This window comes from Haliotis asinina, chromosome 1 (genome assembly GCF_037392515.1).
Source record: "Haliotis asinina isolate JCU_RB_2024 chromosome 1, JCU_Hal_asi_v2, whole genome shotgun sequence".
Lineage (NCBI taxonomy): Eukaryota > Metazoa > Mollusca > Gastropoda > Lepetellida > Haliotidae > Haliotis > Haliotis asinina.
In genome coordinates this window covers 55,849,033-55,874,136 of record NC_090280.1, presented here as the reverse complement: position 1 = coordinate 55,874,136, position 25,104 = coordinate 55,849,033, and the positions used below count along the sequence as shown (strand labels likewise).

At 40.6% G+C, this 25,104-nt stretch overlaps 1 protein-coding gene and 1 long non-coding RNA gene across 3 annotated transcripts in view; one reads left to right on the top strand and one right to left on the bottom strand.

The window, feature by feature from the left end:
• LOC137294527 (uncharacterized) overlaps nucleotides 1-16,031 on the bottom strand; it is a 57,128-nt gene extending 41,097 nt beyond the window's left edge. Inside the window, exon 1 of the long non-coding RNA XR_010957522.1 lies at nucleotides 15,980-16,031. This is a non-coding gene — a long non-coding RNA (uncharacterized lncRNA). The remainder of the gene's footprint in view (nucleotides 1-15,979) is intronic.
• Nucleotides 1,773-12,194, top strand: LOC137281161 (uncharacterized). 2 transcript variants are annotated; one of them, XM_067812290.1, is made up of 2 exons: nucleotides 1,773-1,987; nucleotides 8,258-12,194. In XM_067812290.1, exon 2 carries the CDS (start codon nucleotides 8,265-8,267, stop codon nucleotides 9,993-9,995), a length of 1,731 nt encoding a protein of 576 aa, XP_067668391.1. In that variant the 5' UTR covers nucleotides 1,773-1,987; nucleotides 8,258-8,264; the 3' UTR covers nucleotides 9,996-12,194. The 2 variants fall into 2 exon arrangements, with proteins under 2 accessions (XP_067668391.1, XP_067668398.1); XM_067812297.1 differs by having other exon boundaries at nucleotides 1,773-1,995.
• Nucleotides 16,032-25,104: the final 9,073 nt, after the last annotated feature.

The window sequence follows — 25,104 nt, the reverse complement described above, 5'->3', positions numbered from 1 at the left end:
GAAGGGTGCGGGTAGAGGGCAGGTGTAAATTAACAAGTGCATTTAGCGCCAGATAATAACATTCTGCAATCTTACATATCTATTGATAATATATATTGGTTTATATTAAGGGTCACTGGCAACAGGAATAAAGCAAAAAAAATAAATATACAAAACACCCACCCACCCACAAAAAAAAAAAAAAATAAATAAATAAATAAATAAATAAATAAATAAATAAATAAATAAATCAATCAATCAATCAATCAATCAATCAATCAATCAATCAATCAATCAATCAAAAATAAACAAAACAAAAAAAACAAAAACAAACAAACAAACAAAAAACAAAACAAAACAGAACGTAACATAATTAAAACGCAATTATCACTTAGTTAGAGTGATAACGGTATAAGAATCCATACCTTGCGTCTCATTACATACGATTGAAGAAGTTGTTAAAGTAACTGAGTTACTATTACCTTAGCGGTTCGATCGGTGTGTGAAACGGGACCCAGGGGTTTAACTTTTGGGGCAGTAACATTTGATTCAATCTATACTCTTTTTTTCTTTTCTATATTGGTGTCTACTGCTTTGGGTTAGACTGCAGTTAGAAAAAGGTCTTTAGTTCTTCTCCATACTCAGATTAGTATAACCTTTCTGACCAGGCAAAGAATCTAAGTTACATTTGATTACAAATGCTGCCCTAATATAAGTATCATAGAAGTAGTGGTTCTATGAACTCCCAGTCTCAATTATTACGGTGAGAGTTTTAAGCCAAGAAACGTCGGGAAATGCTCTCCCAAATCCAGTTTTCAAGCCCGGCAGTGTAAATACCCACTACTTGGTTATAACACACATTGTTCCCTTCTCGGCGAATTGGACCGTGAAATGGCGGGAATATAGCCGTCTGCGGCAGAAAAGAAACAAAAAGAAAACAAAAACAAACAACAACAACAAAAACAAACAAACAAACAAATGAACAAACAAAACGAAACAAACAAGCGTCACTCATTATCACATATGATCGCCGTAACCTTCACTGGAGAAAATCTTATGAAACACAAAATGCTAAAAAAATGCAAACACCATTACCCTTGTTGTGCCTCGACGTGTTATTACTGGAATATTGCTAAAAGCGGCATGAAACAAATCTCACTCACTCACTCACTCACTCACTCACTCACTCACTCGCCCATGGTGAGTTCATTGTATGATTCTGCAGTACCTGAGTATGATTTTACGCCGCGTTTAGCAATCTTCAAGCAATATCACGGCGGGGTACAACATGTATCAGCTTCCCACGTTGGACAAAATTGGAAAATCGAAAGCTGGACTCAGGCGTGAGAAGCGAACGCTTTATCCTTTAGGCAAGTGCAAAGCCCGAGGGAGTTTGAGTTCACCTGGGACTTATCTGCGAAATCATACCGGCGGTAGAGTTGTTAAAAGGAGACAAACAAACACGTCAACAAACGTCCGGCCAAGCTTCGCGCGTAGATATGCCTGGCATTCGATAATTGCATGCGATAAGCGGTGAAATGTAAACGAGCTTTCATCTCTACTCATCCGATATTTATGAGATAAAACAATGTGATTCGACCCTCCTCCTCACATCGTGAGTACATTTTACAGAATTAATACATGTATGTATACAATGGAAGCTTTCCCTCGAACGATCCTATGACCTTTGACTTCGTTTTCTATTACGTTACAGTATTTTCGGCCACAAATTCCTTTGCCGTCGGGAATGAACTTCCGGTAGTCTCAAGTTGAATACGGCAGAGAGGCAAACACACACAGAGAAAGATGGATAAACAGAGTTAATCTATAAATACCATAAACATGGATAGCAGCAACAGTTCCTGGAACTAGAGCCGGCCTGGAATCGTCGCAGACTGACACAAATCCACAGGCGCTGTTATCGACCAGGAAACGTAATGGCGGAGATATTACCCAACAGTTCTTCGACTGCCGTATTCTTAGCTGCCGGGCGACGAGGAGACTAGGGGTACGTATGTACGTATTTACGTAATGTCCATACCGTGTATGAAACACAGTGGTGGTAGTATTTTGCAGTTCGTCGTCTCACAAGTGACGTTATACCATATATATCGTTTTATCCACACATCGGCTCTATATAAGTGTATGTCTGTGAATATGTGATAATTCACTCGATGGCAATAACGCAGCAATGGCGATTGAAACAAATTATTTAACAGTAGGGATTCATGCTTGTTTTAACCGACATGGCAGTGGGAGATGTGTGTTCACAAACATGAACAGGGCGGCTGTTCAGTATACAACGTTCTAGATGCATACAGGTGTCACGGCTTGTACACGACATTCCTTTCGTACATCTATGATCGATAAGACAGTGATAACAGCCAATCTTCCTCGGTAAGTACAGACACTGTTAATCTAGCAAAATATGGAGAATGCATTTTACCGTCGTTGGCACCCATCCAAGGGATTCTGTTCCTAATGATTAAATGATTATCGAGAACACACCCGTTTGTTGTTTTAAGTCCCACTCGGCAATGTTCTAACTACCTGCCTGTTAGTGATCGAACATGATTCAATAATTGACGTGATCATCGATCTGCGCTTTTGGGATAAGATGACATGCAGCACCAAAGCGTGCATTACATCCGGGTTTCTTTATTCGTTACATGACAATCATTGGTTGTTGAAGACCTATCCCAGCCCAGACACCTTGACATTTGGACATTGTTTGCTGTGACAGGAAAGTATGTTCTCTATCCAGGAGACCCGTTTTCACATTCGACTATATGACCAAGAAATTCTACTCAGTGAGTATTTACATTCTGTTCTGTATCTAGGACGATGTATTATTGTGCTTCACACGTTTTTGTATGGCAAAGAAATATTCAGTAACAAAATCAGTTATATTTATGTAGAATTTTTCATTTAAATGAAGACACACGCTGTGTTAACATCATCTAAATGAGGATACGGTGAGAAAAAAATAGTAAAATATATTTGATTCTACAATTCTAGATCTCAATTTATGCCTTGATATGTATTTTGTTAGGTCAGTACATGTTTGGCTACACCACTACTAACTGGTCTTGTGTTGTGCGATTTCACAAACTCTGGCTCTGATGATTTGTTTACATAGATAATATGATTAAGATGTTAAAGGGTGACACAAAACACGTTTCTCTTGCTTGTCAACGAGTTAGCGCCATCTTCTAGATAGTTCTGAAGTTGGTTCTTGTTACACATACACCAACTGTTAGTCTCTGAATATATATAGTATGTATATAATTTTGATAGAAACCAATAAACCCCCTTTAATTGAAAAGGAGTCACGGTGAGATGGGACATTCCGAACCTGAGGAAATCTAGACACGCTTCCCTTGGAGCAGAGCATTGCAGGGAGGGCTTGGCACCAGGGTTCACGGACTGTGAGACAGATCATGTTACACAATGCAGGATAGCATAGTGATAGAAACTTTCGCTCGTCATACAGAAAACCTGGATTCGATTCCCTACATGGTTCCGCAGCCCAAATAGTGTGAAAAACTGCGTAAAACAATACTCACTCACTTAGTATGAACACTATTTCATATTGCTTTATAATTTATTATAAAGACTATTCTGTTGATAATTTACGGTACATCTGTGACGTGAAGGTTTGTCTTGACCACCGGTAACAGGTTGGACCAAATACATGTTGGAGGTATGGGAAAAATGCTCTTCATAGAGTAACGTGTTCTGTAGTAAATACCACGAACTCTGACATTATAGAGTAGTGTTTAGGTAAACATCAGATGATTATACATGTGTGAAAACGTGAGATGTTATATCTGTGACGTTTCAGTAGATATCGAAATCCCTGGCTAATTCGGACGAAACGCTTGTGATAGAGTGTCCTTAGAGAGGGAAAATTAATATAAATACGACGATCTATAACGTTATATTTAATAATAATGATTATAAGGTCACTTGTAATGCGCTGCTCAACACTAAGGGGAACACATCGCTACAATCTGATTATTATTACCCCGGAGAACTCAAGCTGCATGTGAGGCGCTAGAAGGTTAGTCACATGACTTATCCCACCGGGTACCCATTTTCTGCTGGTGAGAAGAGGCAGTTTATGAACAAACTACATGTGAGACAGAACCGAACTCCAAAAAACTCTCAGGACTCTCAAGCTGCCAAACAATGTCACCTATCAAAGGAGTTTAGTTAGATATGATCCTTCTCGGAACATTCCATGATCCTGAATCTGGGGGATCTAACCATCCCGCTCTGTGGCAAGTCAACTGTTGACAGCACTGGCGCGTGACGAAAGGTTTATTTGAAAAGCAAATACAGTAAAACGGCTCACTTTAGAACACGACGAGTCGTGACATAAATTTAGGTAGATAAACAGCTATACTATTCTATGTAAACACATTTGATAATATACCTATGAGTTTTTTTATGGGTTTTAACCGCCTTAGTGACCAAACTAAGTTCAAACACTGGCTGATGTATATGTACATTATCTTCGCAGTATAGTGAAATGGATTTCAGTTAAGCAATATAGTTTAATATAAATATGTATATTCCGATGGCAAGAGATTATTTAATAGAAAAGTCAATTTCCAGCCTTGCCAAGCTAGCCTTGTTCGAGCGTCCCAGTTTTATTACGCGATGAAAACAGCATCATTATTAACGATTGCGTTCGCAGGATATGCGAAACGCTTCGGCTTGGTATTGAAAGATAGTTTGAAACGTCTTTTTGCTTTGTTATCGAGGTGTTTATGTTATGTGTTATTACAATATAGATCTCGATTATCGATCAGAAGACAGGGCGCCGCCATTTTTGGAGCACCTTTGGAATACAGCACCACAACTTCTCGTGAGGACGTTAGGGTTAGATTGACCTAACCTAATCTTAACCCTAACACTAACCCTAATAACCTTCAATTACGTGAAAGGGCATTATGACGTGTTTTTTAAAGTTTATGGTGCTGTGTTCTAAAGCTAGGCCCCATTTTGTTAGAAGCAAACACAAAAAGGGATATGATTGGTGGCGCAGAGAAATATAGTTTATCACGCGAGTGTGTTTTGGGATGGTTAATATCCTGCATTGGGAATAACCATGATTGTATTTAGCGAGTCCTGGCGATCTAAATACATAGTGTTTATTCCTAATGCAGGATTTTAACCATCCCAAAACACACGAGTGTGATAACCTATTTATCATGCAATGTCATTCTTACTTTAAAATCTTTAAAAAATGTGATTTCATTTGCCACAGATCATGAAACTAAACTTCCTGAGATGTATCCGCATATCTATGACGTCACAAATATGTGCGTAGTAATACGTGACGTCACAAGTCCGGTGACACAGTTTTGTAGTGATGATCACTCATTTGACTATTACATCATGTAATTCCCAGTCAGCTTTTATGACTTGCTTACAGAGCGTATTGTTGTCAACAAATATTAACTGAAAAATGACAAAATGCACGTGTGGAATTTGGGAAATTTTCAGTTAACCTTTTGAACATCAAATGCACTTTAATGTTCGCGTGACATTGTGCACATGGATTCCTATGCCGTCCTCTCGCTAACACTGACGGTCGGACGGTAAACCGATGTTGCTATCGTCGCCAGCCTATGGATTTCTGTCTTCGCTTTGTAATCTACACCATCTATCATAACCAGGAATGCCTTTTCAGGGATCAAAGCACTGACAGTACCGTAACTACCGTATACGTTTATGACCCGAACGGATACCGGAAATATCCGTCGACGTTATCCTGCAGAGAACACTATCCATTGTGACCTGCTATAGCCAGTTGTAGCGCTACGGTCGAACCACGAAATTTGCGTTCAGTTCTGAAGGGGTGGGAACTGCATTTACAAGGTTTGTTAAGTATGGGTCCACACCTTGAAGTATGGTTGGGTGTAGCATCTTTGAAATGTTCTACATGTAGATCAGTGTTCATACATATTTTTAGGGTTAAGAAAGAAACATGGCCGAGATTTCCGAAGCTCTCTTAGCGCTAAGATAGTCAGTCGTAAGTAAACACATAAACATTAACCTACGACTATCTTACCGCTAAGAGAGCTTCGAAAATCTAGGCCCATTTCTTTACTTATGAATACAAACGGAAATTAAAACTATATTGTGAACGACACGATCCATTTGGGGTGAAGGGAATTCACCATCAATCTGATGAATTGAAAAACAACACAAGCACTATTGATCAGAAGTAAGACAAATGTTCGGTTTCTTTTCCTTTTGAACTCTTGGTGATTATTTTACAAGAGTTCAAGGTACAACTCCCTTGCCGTTAATGTTGGTTCAACCTCAACTGGCAATGACCAGAGGTAATGAGATACATAGGTGATTTTGATGTGGTTGGTTTCCCAAGCGGTAGTCATGACGATGACATTAATTCGTTGTAGGATCTTTCTCTACTTTATGCCAAAGAACCAAAGAGCCCCAATATACCCAGGCTTTTATTGCTTGAGAATCCTTAGACACTGTTATGATGTTTCCGTAATGCGCCTGCGCTTTTGCGTGGGTATTGCGATTTTACAAACTTTTGGTTTTGTTTTCGTTAACTTAGTATTAATTAGCATGCGAGCGCATCAACAAAGGAAAGAGAGGAAAAACACTCCAAGTTTGACAATCACTTTTGAGGAAAATCAATTTTGAGGCTTCGATGGTTATCAAGGATCTGTTCCTGACTTCAAAAGTATGCGCTGTAGCTTGACTTGAGAACAAAAGACAATAATCAATAATCAACAGAACACAAAATACAAACAAGTGTGCAACCATACAGTTTACCAAGAAGCTGGGACACCCGTTAAAATATGTATTATTTGTAGATGGTTATCTGAACATAGATAATGAAACTTTGTGTACAAAACCATTTATCATTTTACTGCAAGGTCAGCAACAAAGAACAACAAGCACACTGTGGTGGAACATGTTTTACACTCGATATAGACTAACGCTTAGTCTCTGAATGTATATGATTTGACATTAACAAATACGCCAGTCTAATTTGGAAAGGAGCCCCTGTGAAATGGGAGATTTAGAACTAGAATATATCGACAGTTGTATCATTTAGGGCTTTAGCGTAGCAGTATGGGCTGGCCATGCAGTTGGGAATGTGAGACAGACTACCTTCGATACTACAAGTGCCACCATTATAGGAGGACCAGAAATTGTTGAGAACTTTAGGAATATGTTTAATTGGATTTTTAGTATAAACAACCTTGACCAACTATCAACGAGACCGAAAGTTGGAAGACTGGTTGAGAGATAAAACATGCCACCGTAATACTGAAGAACGATGAAACATGTCTATATAAGCTTGTTTGCTTACAAACATTGTTCGACAACTCCTTGGTCACTTTTTAGGTCCTTTGATAGTTGGGACCCGTCCACATTGGTTGAATCGGGCGAGGGAAGTGGTGCTCCGACCACATCGCAATTCAGTTCCATATCTGTGGTCATTATATATAATTGTGATACTAACAAACAAACCCATTTTAACTGGAAATGAGTTCCAAGGAGACCAGAGATTCAGAACCTGAAGAAATCTAGACTTGCTTCATTTAAGGCTTTAGCACTTCAGAGAAGGCTTGGTATTAGACAGAATAATTTGGTTCTGTGAGACAGACTATAGGCTTTGGGCATCGTGCACGCAGAGTTTGGGACTTGTCACAACGAAAACTCTTCTAAAACTATACATGTTACGTATAGGGCTGCAACGATATGGGTCGATTCATCGACAATCTAAACTGACACCTTAGTTTCGATTTTCGATAACCATTATCATTATTTCGATTCGATATTTGAACACCGACTGAAATTATTTCCACCCAGTCAGAAATAAATTTTGGTTCCAACTCGAGCAGTTCGAACGCTGAATTGAGCGAAATGTGGTTGACGCCGGGCTGATTATCCAATATGAATTGTTGTTAGTAGACATTGCCAAGTTGACGATGGATTTGACGCTAAAAAGTCGACTCTAGGAGTTTGACGTTTTTACGTGTATGTAAAATGAAATCGAAAATGATCGAATCGGGAGTCTAATATATATATATAATAGTATAATAAAATCGAATCGCAACTAGGTCTGGGTGAATCTTTGCAGCCCTAATTGCGTATATTTGAAAATAATCAGCCCAAACGGGTGTATGCTCTCTTTCGTTTCGTCCTTTCCATGAGCCCTTGCCTTTGCCTTTGCAAAAAGCGAAATGATAGTGTTGCTATAGATATTTTCATGTTCTTGCAGTGGAATCATGGCGGAGAGCGCGCCATCTGTGAGTGACGGTCCAGACTGTGGCAGCGAACAACATGCATCATCAGCCAACATGGTGACTCCCTTGAACACTGCAGCGGCTAGTCAACATGCCCAGTCGCCCGTCTCCACAACCAACCGCCTTACTCCCACAACAAAGAAGATCGGAGAGAAGTTTCTAACATGTCCGATTTGTTACGAGATGTACAGTCATCCCAAGTGCCTGCCATGTCTCCACACCTTCTGCTGTCAGTGTCTAGACTCCTACATTCAATCTCAGAATGCATTTCGTGCAAGGAGGAAGCAGGGATTTCCTTGCCCGCTATGCAACCAGTTCTACTTTATTAAAAACTATGAAATGCCGTTAAGTCACTGGGTTGAAGGTATACAGAATAACTTCATGGTTCAGAATATGATAGAATATCTCCTTCCGCAGACTGGTGATCAGGCAGAGAATGTGTGCCCCCCGTCAGTGGACCCACCCGCCAGAACCTCTCTGTTGAATCCAGACAATGAAGAAGATGGTTCTTTAGAGGTACTCCCTGCTGGACCAAACCCAGACAATGGAAGTCGCCAGGAGGAGAGTAGTACAGCTTCTCCGTCTCCTCCGGACCGGCCTCTGAGCCCATTTGTTCTACAGAATCAGCACCCCTTACGATACAGCCATCGGCGTTCACTGATAGAAACAGGTAGAAATGTCGACCATCTGCGACACAGTTTTCCTTGTGGAGCCATGACGCTTTCCTATCCAACACCTGAGTTTTATTCTGAAGCTAACTTGCAAGTCAACCTGAACCCTCTGTGCACTACGAAGAGTCACAGTTCTAATGACTTAAATCGTCATGAGATGCCTGCCTATTTTGTTGATTCCGACATGATGGAAAAGGTTGTTTTTTACAGAACGTCAGTACACAGACAGTTTTCAGATGTGTGTTGTCTATCTAAAGCAAATACAATCGTTATCACAGACTATAACAACAGCCATGTCCTTCTATGGGAGGGCTTCTTCCAAGGATGTAAAACGTATACCAAGGTCAAGGTGGAGGGCAAGCCGACATCTGTAGCACCTTTGGACGAATCACTAGAAGACTGTGTTGTGGTCAACATTCTAAATAAGGGAAAGATAGTCTTCATTTCAATCCCAGAACTGTACTTCCTGCGAATCATTGACACTGAGGTCAACGTCCGTAGCGTGGCGATGTTGTCCACCAACACCCTCCTGACCGGAAGTTCAATCAGACCTGCTAGAATAGACATGGTACAGGTTGACAATCGTTTCCAAGTGACCAGACGAGACTGTTTGCTGGAGAACAGCCAACAGTGTTGGGCCATCTGCACGCCGAACCACATGTGTGGTGTGTCAACTGACACGTTTGTCGTCGCTGACACTCTACAGAGAAGTCTGGTCGGGTATGATATCAAGACTAGGAATGGCAGGAAGGTCGGAGAGAAGAGCTTTTCCTTTACACCTTCAGGTGATCGGAAGTTCTTCAGTCTTGGTGGATTGTGTTGTCATAGGTCTTCCGGAAGCATCTACGTGGTAGACCAGGACGCCAACGCGGTATATCGAGTACACGTGGGGACCACCATTAGATGTGAAAGAGTGCTTAGTGAGAAGAATGGCATAAAAAAGCCGGCGTCTGTTTGTTTAAGTCTGCGCGACGAATTGTGTGTGGTTGACTGGGAAGGTGGTATCTCTGTTTTCAAACCCAAATGTGTTGCCAAAGCTTAATCTGTGTATAGATATAGGTGATCCATATTGACCTGAAGGGGACAGATTGCGTGGCAGTGAACGACTGGCCCTGTTCCAGTAGGGGGGTGGGTGAATTGTGTGAAGTTGATTGACTGTGTCTGTGAAGATGATTGAATATATGGGTGTAAGGATGACTGACAATGAGAATATGAAGATGATTGAACACGTGGGTGTGAAGTTGATTGACTGTGTAGATGTGCGGATGATTGCCTGTGTGGATGTGAGGATGATTGACTGTGTTGGGGTGAAGAAGATTGAGGGGGAGCTGTAGATGAATGATTGTGTGGAAAAGGATTGATTGTAGGTTGGAGGTGACTGACTCTACTTGGATTATGATTGTCTGGGTTGGCATCAAGAGTACTGACAGCAGAAGGTGATTGACTTATGGGGTGCAAAGATGTCTAATTGTGGGTGGGACGATAGGGGTGCGGAAGTGAAGGTGAACGTGTGTGGAAATGAAGATTGGTGGAGAGATGATTGACTGTGTTTGCTGTTAATATGATTGACTGTGATGATGCAAATATGATTGACTGTGATTATGTAAAGATGAATGACTGTTGCTGTAAAGATGATTGACCATGTTGATGTAAAGATGATTGACTGTGTGTATATGAGAAGCATTGATTTTATGAATGTGAAGATGTGAGTGGATTGTAAGTCTACATGAAAGGTTGGTGTAGTCGCGGGATGAATGGATTGTAAGTCTACAGGGTGGGTCGGTTACGCCATTGGATGAATGGACTGTAAGTCTACGAGATGGGTTGGTGAAGCCAAAGGAAGAAGGGATTGTAAATCAACAGGATGGGTTGAGATCGGGTGTAGATCACGGCTTGGGCGGGTAGTGGGACTGCGTGCAACATGTAGGTTCAAATGCAGGCTGAACTGATCAAATGGTGATATTGATCTGATAGTGTGTCTGCACACGAGACTGCAGCATCTATATGTATTAGAGTACGTAGTGTTCGGCTTTGGCATACCTAGTCACGTGTGTCAGTTCACCTGACCGGAAGTACCAAGAGAGGTGTTGTTACAGCGCACTGTCCGTCATATGTACGTTTGTCCGTCCGTAGTGAGCTTGTCACAACTGCAACTTCAATCATCACCTATTGTGACATGTTGTCTAATATTGCTATTGATCTACGGTGAATTAGCGACACCCCCTTTGTTTCACGATTAACCACAAACGTGAAAAAAGCGTTTGGCATTTCTTATCCTTTTTTTGTTATGTCGAATGACTATGGAGAGTCAGCACTGACGTTTGATACCGACGAGTTAAACGTTGTAAATGTTGGTTGCTTCCTCAGACTGGTTCCCGGGGGCTGCTGCGCTAACGCTTCAACACAGTGGCAAAGCGTTAACGCAGCAAACCTCGTGAACCAGGCCCGTCGGTTTCTTTTACAGAAAAATTAATGCACGAGGGGTCATTTATGCTACGATTTGTTTCAAAACGGAACTATTTTAACAGCAGCGTGTGAAAAGGAGATGATGAATCAAAGTTAGAAATCTTTTTCTACAAACAGCAAGGATTGCACCATTTTGGTATCACAGCTATGCATGTTTAGTCCTTCCTCGTGTTCGCAATGACGTATAAATATAACGAACAACAGTCATGAGTGAGTGACGTTATCCGGAAGACTAAAAACAATCCTACACAGAGAACGTTTGTTAACTTTCAGAAACCTTACAGTTTCGGCACACGTGTAGATGAATTCGACCCAAACAGAGTTCATTTTGGATATTGATTACAGCCAGGAACGACATCCGCCATCACTGACAATAGGTCATCACCATAGAGACACCAATCAGTGACTTGGAATTTGACCCCGCACACACCAGTTATCTCTAATGGGTTTCCCATCCGTTGTTATTCAGTGTAAATATTGTTACGGTGTCTCTTTCTGCATTTTCCCTTTCGCCTTATTGTTGTTACATTTCGTTTGTTTTGTTTACAAATTATGAGAACAGGTGAAATAAGTATGCGCCCCACTCTGTTCGTCTATCGGAACAGTATAATTTGGAGAAAACTGCATAGCTACACTAGTATCTTTACAGTGAACTGATGTGTCTTAACAACATGTGATGTCAATCCTTTGCTCCATCTCATCTTGTTACCTTATTTACCCTCTAATCGGATGACTTCTGTGATATATATGTGAACTGTTAATAAAATCCTGTTGCATGGAACTTGTGTACAGTCTTCGATACCTTCGGAGCGTCATACAAACGAGGAATGTAGGATAGCCTAATGGTCAAAGCGTTCGTTCATCGATCCGGGTTCGATTCTCAGATCGTTACGACGTGTGAAGCCTATGCCACGACTTGATCACTTATGCCTTTAATTCTTTCTCCTTGTATTAACAAATACTCATACAGTTTGTGTAACCAGCTGATTCTATTACCGAATACTGCCAATAAGCGAGGACGGTTTTACGCTGCTTTTAGCAATGTGCCAACAATACCGTGCCGATGCCAGAATAATCATCACACTTTATAAACTTAATGGGATTCGAGCTCGGTTCTGCGTGACAAGCGAACACTTCATCCACTTGGCTACCCCACCGGCCGCCCACTAACGTGAAAATCAAGAATGAATGTGCCACATGAAAAGAACAGCTAAGTCAACATCAAATCTTTTAGGGGCATTTAGAAGTGGAATGCATAAGAAAAGCAAGATTTTTATGAACCAAAGTTCGGCTTCTTTATTGTGAAGAACTGGTGATGACCTGGTGAAGGAGCAAGCATGCGCTGAGAAACGTCATGTTATTCACGATAAAGACGTTGACATCCATAAACCTTGTTTATCTTAAGCCAACATGGTTATTCAGCGAAGGTAAATAGGCACGACTTCAAAACATTTTTAAGACATTGAAATTCCTTGCAAGATTGGTATCAAAGAGATTTGGTTCAGAGTCGCATACTGTCCCAGCAGGCGGTATGGTAGTCTAATGGTTAAAGCGTTCGCTCGTCACCGCGAAGACCCGGGTTTAATTCCCAACATATGTACAATATCTGAAGCAGATTTATGGTGCCCTCGTTTTGATATTGCTGGAATATTACAGAGTGGGCTATATACTTTAAACTACGACAGGACCCGTGAAGATCCGGGTAGAATTGATCTTCAGTAACCCATGCTTGTCGTAAGAGGCGACTGGAGGCATCGGGTGATCGGGCTCGCTGACATGGTTGACACGTCATCGTATCCCTGATGCATAGATCTATGTTCGTTGTTGATCACTGGATTGTCCTTTCCAGACACGATTATTTACAGATCGCCACCATATACCTGGAATATTTCTGAGTGCGGCGTCAAACTAAACTCACTCATTCTCCTCAGTGGCTCGCTGACGTGGATGACAGTCACCGTATCCCAGAGACGTAGATCGATGTTCGCTTTGACCACTGGATTGTCTGGTCCAGACTCGCTTATATACAGACCGCCGCCATATATCTGAAATATTGTTGAGTGCGGCTTTAAACAACAAACAGCCCAACCAACCTTCCTAGCGATCGGCATTAAGAGGAACACGCATTTTTCAGTATACTGTCTCAGTGTGGTATTCTTATTAAACAGGATATCTCAGTCGGGTAGCATGGTGAAACTGGCACCAGTACTAGACCCTGACACATAATCACAGACAAGCGAGAATCAGGGGGTTAACTCCATGTCGCCTCACCTCGCCAGGGTCCTATGTGTGTTGTCATCAGCAGATCCTTTATCGTGGGGAGATCGATGATTGGTTTGTACCCAGTTGACACGCAATCTCATCTGTAGAATTACCTCCACATTTGTATGCAGTGCAGCGACAAAGCAGACGGATCGATGCATGATGCGCTGTATGCAGAAGCGCATGTAAAATATAAAAACGGCAGCCAAAGGAGACTCTGAGGTAAAATGGACTGCGCGTTCAAGATTACTCGGCTTTGATGACTTTAGTTTTACGCCGTTTTTAAGCAATAATCCATCACCTGAAATGGACATTATACCCATGTGGGGAATCAACAACATGAGCATCGATCTGCACAATTGGGAACCACCCGATCCCGTTAGTTGCCTCTTACGACAAGCATAGTAACCTTTTTTGGCAAGCATGGGTTGCTGAAGGCCTATTCTACCCGGGGACATTCACGTGTCCGGTAAAAAAGAGATACCAAGCTTCAGGTTTATATAGACCGACTACATGGACACTGCATATTACACCCGAGCCGTCTACTCTCTGTTTCACCTCCTTGGTGCCGAACAGCAGACACGGTAACAACAAGTATCGTTTCTTAACGTTACCTGGGATGACACGAGTGAGTGTCTGGTCACCTATCCCAGAAATGAGCAATGCCGATTTCTTCAAAGTCAAAAGCGTCTTATTTGGAACACAATATGGCTTTATGCAAATTAGTAGTGCGATGATATTGTCTTATCAAGTGCACTTTCTAAATGCCCATTTTGAAATTAGACTTAGCTTCATTATAAACGATAGCTGTTGTGAAAAAAATAATAGCTTTCATGCTGAAACTATTAAGGATGTAGCTATCATGGCGTCTCACTATCACTATAAAAAGAAAAAGGTAGGAGGGGTCGTCTCAAAAGCACTTGTTGCAAACGATGGTTGGATTCGAGCAGGGAGATAGAGATATCAGCTATAATCCCGTAGGGGAATCATGGGAATTAAGCTGGGGAATTAGACGGCGTGTGATCACAATTTACAAATAATAATCAGTCATGTCGATCTCCGGGTGGTCATGAAACTTGTATATTTTGAGACATTTCATGTGATGCAGGTATCAGGTATCATACTCTTTTCCGTATCTTAACATTGGCTTCATGAAAGAAAGACAGACACCTTAGATGTTACTCAATGGATGAGACATACTCAACGCACACGTCAAAGCACAAAATATCTTTGAGAATACGGGCTGTAAGTAATCGAGTCTGTACCACACAATCCAGTGATAAACAGCATGAGCATGGGTCTGTCCAACTGGGAACCGATGGCATGTGTCAACAAAGTCAATGAGACTGACCACCCGATCCCGTTTGTCGTCTCTTACGACAGGCATGATCTGATGAAGGCTAATATACTATCCAGGATCTTCACGGGTCGTGTCTGAGGAGAAGGTGTTTAGGATGCATGATACACGAAAAAACATACCATGACATTTTCGGCAAATTGAGCTAAAATTAGCTGATATGAGAGGGGTATTGCGCTCTATACATTTTGTGTTCCAGATATACAACGAAGGCACAAGTAATAGGCTTAACGCAAAGTGCCTGTATTGGTAATCGAACATTCAGCGTAACAAACGCCACCCTTGTCTTTATTTTCTGATCACTTGGCCGTGGGTATGGTTTTACGCCGCTTATTTATCCAGCAACATTGCTTTGGGGGAGCCAGTTGGGGGTTCGGGTGGCACAATAGTCTGAGACGCCGCATTTCAATCTGTAGAGTTGTGTCCCTTACACACGCCAGGACTGATGGCAGGATCTAATCTCGGTTTCCCTCGAATGCGTCTCTAGGTTTGTCAGAACCATACGCGTGTTCGTGGTTTTCACAGAAGTGGTAAACGTCCGAGAACGGCATAACTTCGAGTTTCCCTCCCATATTAAGCAGACTCGCCGTGGTGTAACTGGAATCATTGTTCAAGGATTCATTAACCAATCTCACTCACTCATCCTGAAAGTTTTGTTTGTAGTTGTGAGTGAGTTTTAGCTTTGCGTCGCTTTTATCAACATTCCAGCAATATCACGGCGGGGGGACACCAGAAATGGGCTTCACACATTGTACCCATGTGGGGAACTGAACCCGGGTCTTCAGCGTGACGAGCGAACGCTTTAACCACTAGGCTACAACACCAGAAATGAGCTTCACACATTGTACCCATGTGGGGAATTGAACCCGGGTCTTCAGCGTGACGAGCGAACGCTTTAACCACTAGGCTACAACACCAGAAATGAGCTTCACACATTGTACCCATGTGGGGAATTGAACCCGGGTCTTCAGCGTGACGAGCGAATGCTTTAACAGCGAGGTTACCCCGCCGCCCCAGTTATTTGGACTGCGTGAAATGAATTTTATAATGTACACCAATTTACCTGAAATTATTAAGTACCCACGCCTTTCTACATACACAGCTAATGGTTGTTATTATGTCTTCTTTCCGTAACAACACATGTTCAAATGTGAGAGCTACTGGTAATACGTTTAGCTACTAGTGATACGTTCAGCTACTGGTAATATGTTTAGATATTGGTACTACGCTTAGTTACTAGTAATATGTTTAGCTACCGGTAATACGTATAGCTACTAGTAATATGTTTAGATATTGGTACTACGCTTAGTTACTAGTAATATGTTTAGCTACCGGTAATACGTTTAGCTACTAGTAATATGTTTAGATATTGGTACTACGCTTAGTTACTAGTAATATGTTTAGCTACCGGTAATACGTTTAGCTACTAGTAATATGTTTAGACACTGGTAATACGTTTAGCTACTAATAATATGTTTAGATACTGGTAATACGTTTAGCTACTAATAATATGGTTAGATACTGGTATTACGTTTAGCTAGTGGCAATACGTTTACCAGCAACAGTCTGATAAGATCCCCCCTGCAATTATGCTTAAAACTGCAAAAACCGAAATAATTGGGGTGGTGAATAAATCTTATTGGCTGTATGAGAAGTGGTTATATTCCCCTATCTCAATATATTCCTGTGATATGCATTGTCAACGTATATCGACCATGCAAGCACGTGTTACAAGATGAATATGGGAACAGCCGTTATTCAACAATGGGTATTAGCACGCATGCATCAACAACAATCGATCTTAAACATCACAGATTTTAGTTTCTTTGATTTTTTATCGTTTGACCATGTTTCCTCCAATCAAGATCTCTATTTTGTAAATGCTCGCTTTATAATGCTCCATGTCATTTACTGAACCTACGTGTGTGCTTCCAGATGTTCGGGTGTGAACTGCAAGGGAAAACAAGGATGTCACTCACGTTCACTTATAGCTGAACAAACCAAAGACTAAACTAAACGCTGTTGTCATTGGCGTTTTGGGAGGAATTTAGGTTACAATGTTCCAGGGACTGTTTCAGTCATGAAAACGTTTGCAATTCTAGGTGTTAAATTGGAAGTTGGGTAGCTTAGTAGTTAGGTTCGCGTCACGCAGAAGACGGGGTTCCATTCCCCACATGGGTACAGTGTGAACCCATTTCTGACAATTTCCATGATGTTGCTGGAATATAAGTAAAAATGCTCCCTCACTCATTCACTCACTCTGGGCCTTAAATCTGAGTATTACGTGTGTTCTCAGAAGCTTTCCTCATGCATATATAAATGACGTCATACCATATAGTTCACAATTTCGGTGATATCACATACAGTCTGGCCTAAACATTACAGTCCATTACCGCTAAAACCCTCACATTGAAGGAGATGGTGTTTAATGAGGCCCGTATACATAAATACACGGCAATGCACATACATACACAGGACGATTAGGTAGCCAGGTGGTTAGAGCGTTCGCTTGTCACGCTCCGTCCCCGGGTTCGATTCTCTACAGTATGTTAACCCCATTTCCTCGTGAAATTGCAGTAATATTGCTAAAAGCGGCGAAAAACATACTCATTCACACATGAACAAATTCTGGAACAAATTAAAATTTTGTAAATAAACATCACATTTGCAGCAGAAACAAAACTAAAATGTTTTAGTTTATTTTCAGATTCGTTAGTGGTTAATTAAATGTTTAAAATCCTTCAGTGCACTGCATACATCAGCCTATATTCTCAATTTATCATATCTGTCGATCACCAAGCCAAATACAGATATCCCAGAATACCCAGCATGCTCCACGGTTAATAAATAATAACATCCACCTCCTACCCCCACTCCATCTCTCTCCATCCTTTATTCCTGTTATCACTCAAAACTAAAATCATTTTCATTTCCCGTAGATAATTTCTCCACGGTAGCCCTGAGCATAAACCTCGGCCATCCACGGGTTACAATCAATACAGCGTGCTATTCCCCACACGACTAATTTGCACACCTTGGGATTCTATTGTGATTCCGTCAACAGGTGGTGCGGCTGAATCTTCAACAATGCACTGAGTTAAAGCTGTACCAGAGTAAGGAATTCCTAACGATTTCTATACTGTATTCCTCACATCTGCTAATATTCATTGCGGGACGTGCTTGCAACTAGAATATATGTTAATCTGAGTTCTGGGAATGCGGGTGTTCATAGTTTATACTCGACTTTCAAATCAATAGGTATCGATCGCATATCATAAATGTTCAGAATAATGCATCTCGTTATGTCGGTTGGCCATACCGAGGTAAAATGCATCGAAGCGTGTATTTATCTTGTATGAAATCGAAATGCATTTCAAGGACAAGCAGAATATAGTGTGTTGTAATGGGAGAGATGCACGTTAATGTGGTGTGGCTCACTGATCGCATGTTATATTTGGGCAAACAGTTTCTCAGGAAAATATACAGATTAAGGATTATTGAGAGAGCATAATCCCAAACATAACACATATGTATAAGTTATCAGTTTTAACACAGCAGCGTGTGTTCGTAACGATTGAGTGCGTCAGAAAGCGCATATAACAGATAATGAGCAAGTCTGGGTGAAAACCAGTATTATTAATCATGTTTTAGGATACAGTGATATATCATGTGGAACGTCAGAAATAAAGTAAATTTAAACAATCTTCGTAGTACGTTTCATGTCATGTAATCGTTCACATGACACTTTTAATAAGATAATATCTATCTGCCTGTCTGTCTACATTTTTCATATGTTCCCCCGAATATTATGCATTTAGTGTCACCGATATTATCATTCTATCAGTTAAGCTGCAAAATTGTGTGAAGAATATGAGTTTATAAACGTTAACAAATTTGCTATATTTTTATTTCTTCATTTTCTACATTTTTCAGATGTTTTTCCGTAAATTAAGTGTTAGGTTTTACTGGTATTACCATTCTGTCAGGGGCACCATTAAATGTAGCCGTAGAGATAGAGATCTAAACTCGGAATATATGAGTGACGACCGATAGTGTCGTCACCGTGGCTACCCATGACAGTTATAAAAAATTGTGTGTAATATAGCTGGTATGTCATAAGTTTTCTTTCGTCCACGGGCCTTCCATACAACTATGTAGCATCTGAAATCCTTCTAGCTATAAAAGCACGTTTTCTTTGCCAGCGTCGCGCCGTCAGCTGTATCAACAACACATAAATTTTGCACCAACATCGACAACAAAAAGATGCGTTCTAACCGATGTAAATGCGATGGGGCTGGTGTATACTGAAGCACCTCATTAATAGACTGTATATGATATAACCGTTGTGTGGAGTTCGTGTCTTGGTGTGCAGATGCAGCTGTTGACGTAAATGTCACAACGAGCTGTAATGTCCGGCCACGTGTGTAACTACGGTAATACTGAAAAAGCTGAACTAGAAAGCTGACCTTTCTTGGCATTACTATTCCCAGCATTACTTTTGCTGTAATGGGTTACCTAGAGAACATAAAGCGGTGTCGGTGTATGGACTAAGAATTACGTTACTATTTTTGGGACATTATTTTATCTTTTAGAAACCAGGTAAAATAAGTATATGCTGCAATAATGTGTTAAAATTATAACTTGTTAAAATAAGAATTTTACAATAGAGAATAACAATTAGCTACATAAGAACCGTCTTCTCATTTTAGCCTCTCCAAAGATGAAACCATTTTGTAATTATCTCCCTTTCTGAATCGTTCTTTGGCCTGCCTATGCAGATTATGTTACAACGCTAGGATAGAAATATCAATGTGCTGTGGGATAGTATTTCGGGTTTGAGGATACAAAATATTTCTAAAAATATTGTGTCAAATTTGGAATTAATTCCTTTACTTCGTAATCATTTCGTCACGATTCGTAATATTCCCAAATGTGAAGATACAGTTGCAACAGGTCTCAAACCCAAATACTTTACACTTAGAGTAAATATTTCTGTTTAAATCATTACCCACAATGGGTGGCGGGGTAAGGGGTGGGGCTGACTGGGGAACAGTAATTTAAAAATGAATTTCATGGTCAACATCGTCTAGACAAAGGACATTGTCTTTTATGGATTACAAAGGTACAAATAAGGTTAAGGTCACTCATATGAGGAAAAGAACGGAATTCGGGCCAAGGAAATATACATTTGGATTCCAAAAAGTTATAAATGTTATTATTATGCCCAATCAAAACAGCATAAGCCCCAGAACAAAGATATAATACCAACATACATCACCAACGAATACCATGTGTTGTTTGTTCTATCAAATATGGATGTATACTTTCTTTTGCCCGTCAGTATTGTTCAACCATAACTGCGCCGCGTATAACATACGGATTATTTATTTCTTGTGGCTGCTTTCTACTTATATATATATATTCACGCTGGACTGAACCTTTGTCTGAGCTGTAACGTTCTCAGACGGAAAAGAACATTCCAACACATACGCCAACCACATATCGATGCGTTTATTTAATTTCTTTGCCCTTTTTCTGCCATTCAGTTCATATAGGTTTCATTTTTAAGCGCCCTACAGTACATTATGCAAATCGTCAATACAAATTATTTCTCGGAATAACGAATATTACCAGTAACGAAATACGTTGTATATGATAATATTGACCGTGCATTTGCACGTCCTGCAGCAAGCTGTAGCTACCGCCGGATGGTATATTCAGATTTTCCTCACTATTCACGTCAACGTAGGTGTCGTCAAAAACAACAGCTGTTGGCTTCAGTCATCGAGTGTATCGATCGCCAGAACTGTCCTATGACAACGGCTCCAATACTAGAGGTGAGATTGTCTCTGCCACGTGGCTTGTAGAATACAGACATTTAAATAAACCCAGTAAGCCGCACACAGCGTGAAGATACATACATACCTTTTATCTATCTGTGCAGGTAAGGTGTTAGCTGGCCAGGTAAGTGCTAATGTTTTATAATGAAAAACTGCTGTATAGGTTTTCGTAATAACTTCCCGTTCATATTTTACTAAATACCGTTCTAAAAATACACATGTTATGACATATTACAAAGCTTTTTGATGGGAATATTATGTAGTACTTATTTCTGCTTTTGAGTAATTTATGGGGGTGTGGTGAGCTGATATACCCATTAGCACTGGCACTAGGAACAGCATGGATTATGTTAGCCACGCACTGCAATAATACAGCATTCAGAAATATATCCTTAAAATTAGCATAGACTATCACTGTCCGTTAATATAGTTACCATGCCGCCATTACCAAAAATACGTCTTGCCATAAATTACACATACATTTTCATAAATTACCTACGACTATAAAAAATAGATGATTAGGAAGAGAAAAGTTTCAATTTTAATCTGAAAAATAGAATTAAAAAATCACGTGCTATTGGTCCTTCCATGGTTCAGCATCCTAACAGTGCTGAAGTGTAAGGTTCCTCAATATATGCTTTCTACCAATGATAGCAGTTTTCACTCTGAATCTTTTAATCGTGGTTGTATTTAAGCTAAGCCACGGATTTATTCAGGAACACCGCCCCCATCCCAGGACAAACACGGTGGGTACTGCAACAGGTGCGTGGAGCTGTTGTGTTTAAATCGAACTATTTAACATGAATATTACAATAATAAAATTGTCTATATTCTTTCCTGTTTTAGTGGGTCGGTTTATGTTTAAACGTTAAAATAGATGGGGAGGGGAGACGGGAATTTCACGCCATATGTTTAGAGGTAATTACGAACTCAGTTGTTTAATTGCTGCAAATGTGATGAACGTCTTCATTAACCGTTAAAAGAACGGGATGTAATCATTGATAAATCACCACCAACAACAACAAAATTATGTAAACAGATTCTTTCCTTTGTAAAAATATTCAGCCTATCGAGAAAAATACATGCGTTCGTTGTGGGCAACACAGGAAACAAAATGCAGTTATATTGCTGTGATGTATAAACCTGACACGGCTGTCACAAGTGGGCGATAGCACACACATGTGTACCATATCAATGAACAGCTCACATCCGAGAGTTCGTAATTCTTGGGTCAAATCCAATTTACAAATGTCTATATGTACTTCTTTTTTCCTGGCAGTTTAAATCCGGATCCGAATTGATTAATTTGGCTGTCATAATGTATCTGTAATCAATGCGAGGGGTTGTTCACCAAGGTGGTGAAGAGGCGAGGATACCAGCTGTGACAATGTGAGTCAGAATTGTTGTGAGGCGCTGAAGTCAGCTCCGTGGACGGATGCCGTAATGTTGGTGGTATAATGCTGAAATCGTGAAGACTCACTCACTATTAAATACCCACCCAGACATTCACTCCTTCACATTCAACTCCCCCACTCACTCGTCTAAACATTTATTCACTCACATACCCACCCACCAACCCGCTCACTCACCCACTCGCGCACTCAAGCATACACGCACTCACCGAACCGCTCAATCGCTCAACCATTCAACCACTCACTCACTCAATAACCCACCCACCCACTCACTCGCTCACCCATTCGTCTGCTCATTAATGCGTCTGTCTACGTGTACATGCCTGACTCACTCGTGAATATCTGGGATAGAACTGGCCTTCAGCAACCCAGTATTTATCGTAACAGGTGCCTTACAGGGTTTTCACATAACCTACATACTTAGTAAATCGATGCTCATGATATTAATCACTAGATTGTTAGGACGAGAATCAGTATTTACATACCGCCGTCATGCAGCCTTAGCACTGTAATACAGTTAAGAAAACTCACTCACTCACTCACTCACTCTCTCTTGGTGGTTTTTATCACTATTTTTGTGAGCATGTATAAACCGCTTTACCCGGATATTCATAAATGGGATGGGATACAGATATGCCTTTATGAAATTTATGATATTTATGATTATGATTTCGTGGTTCAGATCTCAGCGTTGACCCACATCCCTGTGAGGGTTGACGATGACCACAAGGCAACCAACCGACTCGGGCCTTCACGCAATGAACTGTGGATTTGTGCCATCGTTGTTGTCGATGTTGCGTGACTCCGCCCGCTGTTCATGTAGTGGTTCATTAAATCAACTTTTTCCTAAGAGGCAACACGCAGAATCGGGTGGTCATTGTTGATGAATATTATGGTCAAAGTGTTTATTGATTCTCGTTATTCACAGCATTATCTGGTCCAGATTTGCACACGGCACACCGTTGTAATATTTCTGTGGTGCTTGAAATAAGTATACAGGTGCAGCGTTAAACAACAAACTTCTCAGAGCTGATGCTCGTGATGTCGTTCACTTGGTGATCTTTACACAGTTTAACTGCACGCCATTGTAATACAACTAAAATTATGCTACGTACAGCATGAAGCAACAAACAACTTTGATATCGGACTTATGCTAAACACGTGTTTAAAATTATAATTATTAATATGAATAATTAATGTTATATTAAAGCGAAAGTATTGCTAGTAAACTAACGTAACGGTTAGATAACGGTAAACATATATATGAGAAATACTAAAGACAAACAGAACACTGTGTAAATATGACACACGTACAAAATTCAGTGGAAGCATTGATCATTCATCATCATTCACCCTCTTCCGTAACCACTATTCGTTTGCCCCGGAATAACACGAGGTAGTCACGAAATGTAAGGATAGGATACAATAAATGGGACAGCATTTCTCTGTTAAATTGGAAGTGATAAAATATCGAACATATGAAGACCTTTTCCAATGACCCCGACCCTCATATTGGTAATTCGGTGACACACGTTTTACAATCCAACTCACTCACTAATGCAACATCAGCGTGGAAGCAACGTTACACAACTGCGAAAGTAAGTATATACGAAAGTGAATAAAGACATTTTAAAAAGATGTAATCATATGTAGGCCAGTTAAATACACCGATATCGATGACAATATTTAATCACGGGAATAACGGGTTCAAATTAGTTCCCAAAACTTTGCTGGCTGTGAGAGGAGCCCGAAAGATTCGGGTGGTCACGGTCGGTGACTTTGTTGATTGGTTGTCACCGAACCCCGAAACGTGTGGCGTAACTCACAATATTAGTCACCGGATTGTCCACTCTGCGGTCACAAAACTTTCACGCTTTCACGATTAACACTAAAGAGACAACAATTGTCAGGAACCTTTCATCACATTTTTCTTATTTCCCACTTCCATGAACCATTTTGTCCTCAATTTCCGCTTTAAGGTTTATTTGAGCTTTTCATACAACTGTAATGAACACTGGTATGGACAGACAATGTTCAGATATAACGTCTAATCTTTGAAAATATCTCACGGTTTCCGGATGTGGTGGGCACCAGATATCAGTACACTGAATTTTGCTTCAACACTTTTAGTATCCTTGATAATTAACTGCTGAAACAATGTGTGACACTGGCATAAAGATAACTTGGAACTTGTGGTGAACATGGGCAACAAATGGCGCCAGCAGGCGGCACCAGCAGTCCATAATCTATAGATCTGGTGACGGCTTGTGTGTTTCTTTGTTGTTTTAACGTCGCACGTACCGGTATGACGTCCATCTGAATATAATGTCGAAGTGTGGCCCAGACAATCCGGTGATTGATGCTGTGAGCACTGAGCCAAAGCGACATGTTGACAGAGAGTCAACCAGGGCACCATGTCAACCGATGTAGTAGTTGTACAGACCGTGGTTGATTGATGCAGTTAAGGCTTTACATAAAGTCACCATTAAGAACCAGCCACACTTCTATGTTCGTGATCACTGGATTGTCTGGTCCAGACTAGATTATTTACAAACCGCCGTCATATAGCTGGAATATTGCCGGTTGCGGCGTAAAACATAATTCACTCACTCAAGTTTCCTAATCGTGTTTTGATAGCGTAGTATTTACTTATATACATTCCGCTAAACTGCTCCAACGAAGAATACATTAATTACTTATTAGTTCAGTTTAATACTTCTGCCTTTTAGAAACAGAGCCATTTCGTTTCCATGTGAATGAGTGACTGGGTGGGTGGGTGAGTGAGTTGGGTTTGACACCTGTTGACGTCAATAA

Excerpts from the sequence above, each read along its gene's own strand:
- LOC137281161 (XM_067812290.1), top strand. The coding sequence starts at position 8,265 with ATGGCGGAGAGCGCGCCATCTGTGAGTGACGGTCCAGACTGTGGCAGC.